This window comes from Trichechus manatus, unplaced genomic scaffold (genome assembly GCF_000243295.1).
Source record: "Trichechus manatus latirostris isolate Lorelei unplaced genomic scaffold, TriManLat1.0 scaffold00112, whole genome shotgun sequence".
Classification (NCBI taxonomy): domain Eukaryota; kingdom Metazoa; phylum Chordata; class Mammalia; order Sirenia; family Trichechidae; genus Trichechus; species Trichechus manatus.
In genome coordinates this window covers 4,643,264-4,654,289 of record NW_004444048.1, presented here as the reverse complement: position 1 = coordinate 4,654,289, position 11,026 = coordinate 4,643,264, and the positions used below count along the sequence as shown (strand labels likewise).

General features: G+C 35.5%; 1 protein-coding gene across 1 annotated transcript in view; it reads left to right on the top strand.

Annotated features, from left to right (window-relative positions):
* Positions 1-11,026, top strand: part of ITPR2 (inositol 1,4,5-trisphosphate receptor type 2) — a 596,492-nt gene that overhangs the window by 282,310 nt on the left and 303,156 nt on the right. The window contains exons 24-27 of the mRNA XM_023738100.1: positions 783-977; positions 1,603-1,803; positions 3,890-4,141; positions 7,136-7,273. Coding sequence (XP_023593868.1) covers positions 783-977; positions 1,603-1,803; positions 3,890-4,141; positions 7,136-7,273 — 786 coding nt within the window. The remainder of the gene's footprint in view (positions 1-782; positions 978-1,602; positions 1,804-3,889; positions 4,142-7,135; positions 7,274-11,026) is intronic.

Here is an 11,026-nt window from a genome sequence, read left to right as displayed (position 1 = left end):
TTGTATTAAGAAAGAGGGGGACAGATTAAGAGATGGATAAAAGAGGAGTGGAGAAAGCAAAGAAGGAAAAGAAAAAGGTGAAAATGAGAGACAAAGTCAATAGCAAAAGGAGGTGGTAGAGAGATTAGGGGGAAAATAGAGATAAGGTGAGAAATATACAGAGAAAAGATTTTACAGGGTCAGGGAGAGAGGAAAAGTGAGTGGAGAGGAGAAAGTAGAACGGACAGGAAGAGAAGAGAGGAGAAGGAGTAGATTTTGAGAGAACAGTGGAAGAGAGAAGTATGAGAAAGAAAGGGATCTAGAAAGTGAGGAAAGTGGAGGAAAAAAAATGAAAGGAACAGAGCCAGATACATGGAAACATTTGGAAAGGACGAAACATAAGAGGGGCAGGCGTTACTAGGTGCTGTAGAGAAGCAGGGAGAAACAGAGAGTATGAGGGAGGCAGAGAGAGAAGGGGAAGACAGAGGAGATGTGGGGACAGAGACTGGGAGAAAGAAGTAGCTATAGACATGAATGGGAAAACAGTGGACAATCAGAAAGATTGGGGAGAAAGAGAAATGGGCTGTGAAACCAAGAGATGGAACAGTGGAGCAGAAGAGATATAGGAGGAGAAGGTGGGAAGTAGACCTAGAAAACAGAGAGGGGGACACTGGAGAGAAACTGGGACAGGGATAGAAACAGAAAGGACACAGAGAAAGCAGAGCATAGAGCACGTCGGACAGAAAAAAAGTACAACTGTGAAAGAGCAAATTTTTTTGATAATATTTTTGCTGTATTAATAGTATGTAAATACTATGGTTTTCAGTACTATTTTTACTGTTTCTCTATGTTATGTGCTGCTTTTTAACTTACAGAATGATGAAAAGATGAATGAAGTAATGAATCTCGCCCACACATTCCTGCAGAATTTCTGTCGGGGAAACCCACAGAATCAGATTCTTCTTCATAAACATCTGAATTTGTTTTTAACTCCTGGTGTAAGTATTTTAATGACTTCAAATATTATAGTAGAGTGGCCATCAAATTGTTTTAGTATTATTGATGATAAGAATTATATTAATCTTACTCATCTCATTTTGCCCTTGTAAAATTGGAGTATGTTTTATTTCCATTATGGAATCATTTAAAGAAACTTGAAAAATTACATGCTTTTTACTTGCAAATGACAACTTCGTTTATATGTATGTAGTTTAATGTGAGAAAAAAAGATATGGTGGATCAAACAACTAACTCTGTCTATAATGCCACGAGTAAGATAAATATGGAAAACTCAAAGGTAGAGTTAACGCTGACTGGTCTTTAAAGTGTTTTCCAGATACTAGGGAAGAATTAACTTTGAATAATAGGTAAATTAAATAAATCTCAAGAATACTGTTGCCAGCTTGATGGATTTTATGATAATAAGCTCCTTTTCCCAACTAAATTCCCTTGTGAGTTCAGTTTTCTTTTAATAGTTAATGATCTCATTGAATTTTGTAGAATACTTGCACAGAAAACTCACTATGGCTTTGTATAAAATATATAACTGATCACAAGCAGGGAAATTAGCCTAAGTACTGTAGATCTTGTTAAAATTACAAGGGCATCCTCCTCTTTGTTCAGCTTCTTGAAGCAGAAACCATGAGGCACATCTTCATGAACAATTACCATCTGTGCAATGAAATTAGCGAGAGAGTCGTCCAACACTTTGTGCACTGCATCGAGACACATGGCCGCCACGTGGAGTACCTGAGGTTTTTGCAAACGATTGTAAAAGCAGATGGTAAATATGTAAAGAAATGCCAGGATATGGTAATGACAGAGGTATGTTCTTTGTTTACATTTTATCAGCTTCACATAAATAATATGCTCAAATATGTGTTTTCTGTTGATGTAGGGTGAAAAAAACTTCCCACAATGTAGTCTGGATAGTTATTTGATTTAATCATGACTACTTGAGCACAAATATATTTTGCTTCCATCTAGTGAAGCGATATAGCTTAAATGGATTTTATGATTTTCTAAAAAAGTTTCTTTTTCTTTTTGATCCGTAATGAATTTGTGTATTTTAAACAATGGGTAAAATCCAATGAAATCTTCTACATTATTTGGGAATGAAAGTGGCAAAATTTTATGTTTTTAAGTTTTCAATAATAAAACAAAGACATGTAAACTCTGCTTTTCCAGGCCATTAGTATTTGTTCCTGAAGGAACAGGCTTTGAAAAGAATCAAACTAATAAATAGAAACTATCTATTAGTGATTTATTTTGACATGTTGAAACATAGCTATGGATAGAAAGTTCAAATTTAAGAAAAACAAATGGATGAAGTACTTTCTTTTGCCCGTTTCATTTTAAAGTTTGACACTGAGTGAGATTTACTCAGGAAGTTAACTTGCTGGTAACTAAGTGAGATAATTTGGAGAACTGACAGCACTTTGAGCCCATTTGGGTAAGTCACTGCTTCTGTGCCCCAGTGGTACTCTAGCGGACTGGATGGATTAAGCAGCTTCCATCCCTGGCTACCAAATGGTTATCTAGTAGGTTATATTGATCTGGGAGATTTTCATGATTACATATCTTAGATTTGGGAATGGGGGAGATTTCCATATTGATACAACATGAGTCCCTCCTGCCTTATAGGAATCTTAAAATTAATTCAGCTTAAAGCTTTGAATTTTTAAATTTAAATTGTTGTTATTAAACATTTTAAGGAACATTTCAAATTTGTAAAATTTACCTTTTTCTTATCTACATTTACATTCCCATTAATTTTTCATTTGCCCAAAAATGTGGGGACTAGTTTGATTTTTTTATTTATGATCACCAAGGAAAGAATTAAATCGAAAAGTCTCAAATATTTAAGCCAGTCCTATGGATTTATTAGATGAAATGTTTCTACGTGTAAAGAAGTGATTTTAATATTATATTATGTTAATATATAAATACATTTTTGATGCATATACATTCTCTTTCAATAAAACTTTCAAATTAAATCAACGGACAGGCTTATCAGTTTAAATATGTTATCAATTTGAATATTCTAAATAGAAAAAAATTGTATAAGCTGTTATTACCCACCAAAAAATCTCACACTGGGGTTAAAAAATTGGCAGTGGTAGTAGTAAAACAATAAGACATTACTGAGCTTGAGCTATAAAATAGTAACCTCCTGTAATTCTCCACTAGGATTATATAAGCCAATAGAAAGGAAAATTAATATTTTAAAAGCCTCTACCTATTCATTTCTTTCTCTCCCTCTTTTTAAAAAGTCTTTCTTCTTATTTCTCCCTTGTCTGCTTCTACCTCCATTCTCTACTGATGCCTTCCCATGACACATGGAATCTACAGAGTTTGTAGCATTGTATTTGGCTCAATATAGTTGCTTACTTATTCAGTCACTATTGAAGTATGGGGATATTTTGTTCTGCTTTTTGAGTGTAGCCTCAGACTCAGACAATATAATGGTGAATAGAAACAGACACACTTCTTACCCTCATAGAAGTAATCATTTTGGGGAAGTAATACTCGACTTACTGTATTTCTCATGCTTTGGCATTGGAATCCATTTGAAGTAGAAGGAATAACTTTATTCTTTTGGAGAGTTTAATTTCAGCGAGTAATTCACTGATGAGCAGTTCATTATCATCTATGTCACTTAATCCTTGCCCCCACCCACCTCTGCCATAGCTCCCCAACTGGTTTTGATAGCATTCCTAACTGGTCACTTGACATGTGATTATAAACTTTTATACCCTTGTTGCCATCCTGCCTTGGCATAGTTCTGCTTTAGTATCATTATCTATGTTTTCACAGGGAGATGTGTATATTTTCAGATAGACCAAGTCTTTGGAAATAACTGAGGATGAACATTTGAACTACTGTGTATATTCTCTTATTATCATTTCAGTTGATAAATGGAGGTGAAGATGTGCTGATATTTTACAATGATCGAGCATCATTTCCCATCCTTCTCAATATGATGTGTTCAGAGAGAGACCGGGGTGATGAGAGTGGCCCCTTAGCCTACCACATCACACTTGTGGAATTACTGGCAGCATGCACAGAGGGGAAAAATGTCTACACTGAAATCAAGTGCAATTCCCTTCTGCCCCTGGATGACATAGTCAGGGTGGTGACCCACGATGACTGCGTCCCCGAGGTAAGTCTTGGAAAAGCTTAAAAGCTATAGAATTATTATTTTTAAGTTCCTAAGTACCAGAAGTTCACTGTGCTAATAATTATAATGATAGAATATATTTAGTCAAGGAATTGTATTTAGCTGTATACTTAGAAAATTTAAAATGATATGAAAAAGTTTATGTTTTAATTCTACAAGAAGTTCTGAAAGAGAATAAACCTTTTTAAAGTATAGCCACTGCTGGTTTACTGGAAGCTGCTACATAAGACTCTTAAATTCTAAGCACAACAATTTGATCAAACGGAAAGGTTTACTTGTAATCTCTAGTATGTTTTTGAGCATTGAATAGATGCTTCATAAATAATTCACATTCATTGTTTTGGAGAGGCTAAGATAGTACAGCAGGATCACATATTAGACTCTGCAGGTATGTCTTGAATTATGAAATATTATACATTCTTGAATATACGAACATACATTTTACTTCAGTCACATATCTTTTACTCTCTGCCCTGGTTTGGCTCTAATGATAGACAGAACTCAGTAGAAGCTGGTTGTCTGTCAGTGGGATGCTATTAGGAGGTTTCCAGGAATGTACATGCAATCATTTCTTTTTTTTCTACTGTTGTGGTATATTGTTGCAAAGTTCATAAATGTGTGATACACTGAATATGACATAAAACCAAACACTTTAAATCATAATAACTTAAAAGGTATCAGGCTCAGTTCCAGATAGTCTTATTAGTGATGGACTTGAAAGTATATTTTTGTGAAACTTTGTGGAATTATTGATACTTCAAACTAAGGGTAGTTCATGGCCTTGATTGATTTGAAATAAGATGGCACACAGAGGAAGTATAGGGTAGTGATTAAATCTAAGGATTCTGTCCTTATTTGAGCTCCTGTTCTTGGCCATGCTTCTTTCCACATGCTGTTCCCTTGGACTGAACCACTCTTACCTCCCCTCTTTACCTGATTAACTCTCTTCATTCTTCAGCTCTTGATTCAAGCTTTACTACTTTAGGGAAGATTTCCTTGACTTCTCTCGGTAGAGTCTGTAAGCGACTATAATTTGAAATTTGACATCTGAATTGTATTAGATGCTCGTGTCCGTATTCCTCACTCACTTCCACAAGATTATTAGTTCTGTGAGGATAAGAAGTGTGTCTGTTTCTATTCACCATTATATTGCCCAAGTTGGAGCCTACACTCAATAAATGTGTTTTGAATGACTAAACAGATGCATTAAAGAACGAGTCAGAATCCTGGATCCTTATTTCCTAGCTGTGTGACTCCAACAGATTACATAACCTTTCTAAGCTTCAATTTCTACAGTTTTAAAGTGGAAGAATTATAGTATATACCTGATGCTACACAAAGTGCTGAGAATGTTTGGCACCTAGTAAAGACTGTCATGATGATGATGACCATGATGATGATGATGTGCTGAGTGGCTCAGATGTCTCCCTACCCTATGATCAGTCCTTAACACAGACACTTAGCCTTGGAGGTTTGTTTTATACTTGAGCTGAGTAGAGATAAGCACTATGGGCATGAAAGCTGGTTCCATATTTCTTATGCATTTAACTTGGATTCCATTAATCCTTTGAAATTATTTACATCATTTTTATGTACAGCCATTGTTCTGGAAGGAGGGTTTATAACATTCATCAGATTTTTATAACTGAAAAAAAAAAAGAAAGAAAAGAAAATGAAAAGCAAAATAAAAACTACTGCCCTATGCACTTTAGAAATGGTATATGTTGGTGAGACTCATCCCTGGTACTTTATGAGGAATTTTGTTAAATCTGTGTCTTGCACAGAACTTAATTCATTTTAAAATAATAGAAATGTTTTTCCTCTAGGTATAGTAATTGAACTATTTTTGAATGACAATAAAGTATTATTAAACATATTTAAATATTATATTAAGACTCTCTTGGTTGCAAGTGACAGAAACCTAACTTAAACTAGCTTAAACAAAAAAGGGAAGTTGAAGGAGAGTTCTTCGGATAGATTCAGAGGTTCAAACAATGTTAGAATTCTTCCCATCTCTTGTCTCTCTTCCTTCTGTAGTTTTGCCTCATTCCTCCTTTTGAGCATAATTTTCCTCCATGCGCGTGGAGAAGATGGCCTCTTGAAATTCAAGTTTCCCTTGTTCCACTTCAGCAACACTAGTAAGAACAGAGGGAGAGAGAGGGTTATTGACTCCTTCTTTTTTAAAATTATTTATTTATTTTATTGTGTTTTAGGTGAAAGTTTACAGCGCAAATTGTATTCTCGTGCAATATTTGTCTTTTTGTGATTGACTACTTCACTCAGCATAATACCTTCCAGATTCATTCATGTTGTGAGATGTTTCATGGATTCATCATTGTTCTTTATTGTTATATGGTGTTACATTGTGTGTATGTACCATAATTTGTTTATCCGTTCATCTGTTGATGAGCACTTAGGTTGTTTCCATCTTTTTGCTATTGTGAATAATGTTGCAATAAATATGGGTATGCATATGTTCGTGGGACAGCTCTTATTTCTGTAGGATATATTCCTAGGAGTGGGATTGCTGGATCATATGGTATTTCTATTTTTAGCTATTTAAGGAGGCACCATATCATTTTCCATAGTGGTTGTACCATTTTACATTCCCATCAGCAGTGCATAAGAGTTCCAATCTCCCTGCAAATTCTCCAACATTTGTTATTTTCTGTTCTTGTGATTAGTGCCAGTAATGTTGGGCATTGTTGACTTCTAGTGTCTCAAGTATAATAGGTTTGGTTTGAGTAAAGTGCTCATTCTCACACTAATCACTCAGTCTAGGGGAATGGAGTTCTAGGTCATGTGTTCACTTTGGTACAGGGGGTGGAGTATCTCAGCAAAAGAAAGGAAATGGGGATGTTATTTGGGCAGACAAAAAAAATGTGTTAACCATAATCCACTATAGGAACTTTCATAATTGATATTGAAAATGACGTTAAAAAAACTAACCTTTTTTTGTATTTGAAACTTGTGCAGGTTAAAATTGCTTATGTGAACTTTGTTAATCATTGTTACGTTGACACCGAAGTGGAAATGAAAGAAATCTACACTAGTAATCACATTTGGAAATTATTCGAGAACTTCCTGGTAGATATGGCAAGGGTAAGCATTTTGATCCATTAAATAGTATCTCATGTTTAGTAAGGTAGTTGACCTATCAGTATATATTTTGACAAAACAATATGCAACTGGATGAAAATTTATAGTTTATTACATTATATTCACAGTATTGTGAATATTTTAATGAGTTAATGTACACAAAGTATAGTGTATATAGCAACAGATATTGTTCATATTTACCTTTACAACTTACTCTGTTGTTAAACGGAATTTTAGTGGTGTTTTTACATCGGCTAGAGAAGACACTTGGCAGAGATCAATTTGTATTCAATGCCTTACTATGAATGCAATTACAAACCATAGATGGAGAAGACCTCAAGAAGTCTTGACTGCTGCTTTCAGGCAGATAAGTACTTGACCAAACTACTCAGGACTTACTAGCCCACTATTGCTTGTTCAGAGTCTTCCTTGGAAGTGGGCTCCAGTAATTTAATCATTTAATTACTCCTGTCAGTCAATATATATTGTACTTTTTACTTTGAGTCTATTTCCTCTTGTTTGGCTTTTTTTTTGAGGGGGATTGGAGAGGACATGTGGATCTGGTCAGCATTGTCTAGACACTGCCTGGCATATGTTTTTGCTCACTGAGTACATGAATAAATGAAGGAAGAAATTTTCTTCATTGGTGACCATTTATATTAGTACATCTTAGCCTTTTCTTTTGCATGCTGATTATTGCATATATATTTGCTTGCATATTATTTCATTTTATTTTTTGTTTGTTTTGGATCTTCTCTAGTTTTTTTCTTTTAAAGTTATGAGATATAATTTTCAATAAGGTTTCATTCATAGAAGATAGTGTATAGGTAACTTCTTAGACCTGTTGTGAATTATGATGGCCTGTCCCAGTCCCTTTAGCCTTCCTACATGTTCTGAGTGCTGGTAGTTTTATATAGGTCTCATATAGATGTGTTTGGAGAGTGGGAGGTCCGTGTTTCCACTATCTTACAGTAACGGATGCTGGCTACTGGTCATAGCTCACTGCCTCACTTTAACCCCTCTAGAAGGAGGGAGGACGAAGTGGATCTAATACAACATTGACTGTAGTCCCAGACATCTGAGCGCAACCTTCAAACCATGTATTATTCCAGTCCAGGGACTCCTTTTGTTTAGTCAAGGTTTCCAAGTGAAATCTTATTTCATCTTTGGTGTGGTATAGTGAGTGAGATCTTTGCTACATTCAAGCATGTATGAAGTAAGGCAGTTCCTATTTATTTCATTTCTTTAAAACTAAAACTACTTACTACTTTTATAAAATTTCTCAGGCAAATCTGCACCTGTGGAGAAATCATTCTGCTTTTTACAGGACTTTACATACCACTCGTATTTTCTCCGTTGACCTTGTAAAAGTCCTTGTATCTGACTGGTTACAAGTATCTCCAGAGACCTTGAAGCAAAGGATCACTTATATGCTGATGCCTGAGCTTTAAAATTGCACGTGCAAGAAGATATTAAAGAGATTATAGACCGATTTGCAAAGTTTCACAGTGCTATGGACTAAAGATTAGCTTGAAAAAGACCAAGGTCACATTCTAGGCAGCATGAGCTGTAAAGCTAAAAGAATTTTTTTTTTAAACAAAAGAGAGCTGATGATAACTGCCACTGACTTGGAAGCACTTTTTACATTGATGTGTTCATAAGGCAAAGATGTATATATATATATCTTTTCTTAAAAATAAAGAGCATACATGTGGCAAGAATTTTAATTATTTTGATTAGTAAACAATTACTGTTACTTATTATATAAGGCTCTAGGGGAATTCCAAGGTCTTCTTGGCCTATTCACTCATCACGTCCAACCACAACAACTTAGCTCTACTACCAAAGTATTTTTTCTTTCTTTCATGTTTCTCTTTTATTTATGTGTTAAAGCAGCAATTCTCTAATCCTCACCAGGGTTGACAGGGAATCATTTTTGGTGTTTCAGGCAAGGAAAGGGAAACCTGACTTTTCCATATTGGGGATCTGTCTTTCTCTCCCCCGGAAGAAAGATTAAGGAGCCATCATAAACTTTCAAATTCAAGTTATAAAAAAGTATGGCTAACTAAGTAGAATGCGGCCTTCTAAGCAAATATTCAATTCATAATGATTTGTCAAAGTATAGGCAAGTGTTCCTAGAGTAGTAGTTCTCAAATTTTAGGGCCTATCAGTATTATCTGGCAGGCTTGTTAAAAGAGATTTCTGGGCTATACCCCCAGAGTTTCCATTTCAGTAGGTCTGAATAGGCCAGAGAGTTTGCATTTCTGACAAGTTCTCAGGTGATGCTGAAGCTGCTGGTCCAAAGATCATACTTTGAGAACCACTGCAGTAGACCATGGTGGAGAAGAGAAGGAATTTAGAGGAGTTAGCCAAGCCACAGCTCAAGTACAGACTCTGCCTCTTATTATAGCTCAGTTATCTCAGACTAGGTACTTAGCCTCTGTAGTCCTGAGTTTTCTCATTTGTAAAATGAAAACAATAATAGCACATTCTTCATAGGGTTGCTGGGAAGAATCAATGAGATAATGCATATAAAGCTTCTAACAAGTAGCAAATGGTAAGAGAATTGGTAACATCATCAATATTGTCATCAACAGTATTATTACAAGGTTATATGTAATTTCATTTAATTGCCTTGTAAGCTGTCTCCCAAAGCTTCTCCAAGACCTATACCAAATAATAACACTGGGAGTAACCAAAAAAGGAAACAATATAGCACAGGCAAGGGCCAAAAACTATGTCCATGAAGCTGGACATGCACAACAGCGAGTTGACATAAGTAGCCTTGTATGAGATGGACTAAATTCAGATGTTACAATAAAGTTATGAAATACTAGAACAATTTATTTACAGTTAGACTTATAACAATGAGAAATAGTGAAGGTAACCTTGAGGTAAGGTTTTGATAAATCGAACCTAAAGAATCATGGGATTTTAGGGCTGGAAGAGACTAGTAGTCATGCTGTTCAATTTGTTTTGTGCAGTTCATGGTCTTTAGCACATGCCTGAATATTTCCATTAAAAAAGGTCTCACTGTTTCTTTAGACAGCTGGTTTCATTATTGCACAACTTTTCATTGCTAAACACTTACATTTAGCCAAATTTTATTTACTTTTAATTTTTTTTTCGGTCCCTCAGGGAGTTTGGATGCATCTATGATGCTTCCATGACTTTGCCTTGGTCAAGGTACAACTACTTTTATGCTCATTTTGTATTAGGGAATTGGAAACTCAGAGACATTAGGTTTTTTTCTCAAGCAGTGGAGCTGGAATTTAAATCCTAATTAGTCTGATTTAAGAGTTCCTGCTCTTTCTATCCCATCCCCTTGCCTCGCAAGGTTCTGGGACCCAGAGAGAGCAGACAATGAATGGTGTCTAATTATGGCTGTGCTTATCTTGCTGTGGAATCCCTGTGTAATGCAAACATTTAATGCACTCAGTTGCTAACCAAAAGATTGGAAGTTTGAGTCTACCCAGAGGTTCCTTGGAGAAAGACCTGATGATCTACTTTCAAAAACTCAGCCATTGAAAACACTGTGGAGCACTGTTCTAGTCTGACACACATGGGTTCGCCATGAGTCGGAATTGTCTCGATGGTAACTGGTTTTTGTTTTTTGTTTTTATTGTACTTTAGATGAAGGTTTTCAGAACAAACTGGCTTCTCATTAAACAGTTAGTACACATATTGTTTTGTAACATTGGTTACCAACCCCACGACATGTCAACGCTCTCCCTTCTTGACCTTGAGTTCCCTATTACCAGCTTTCTT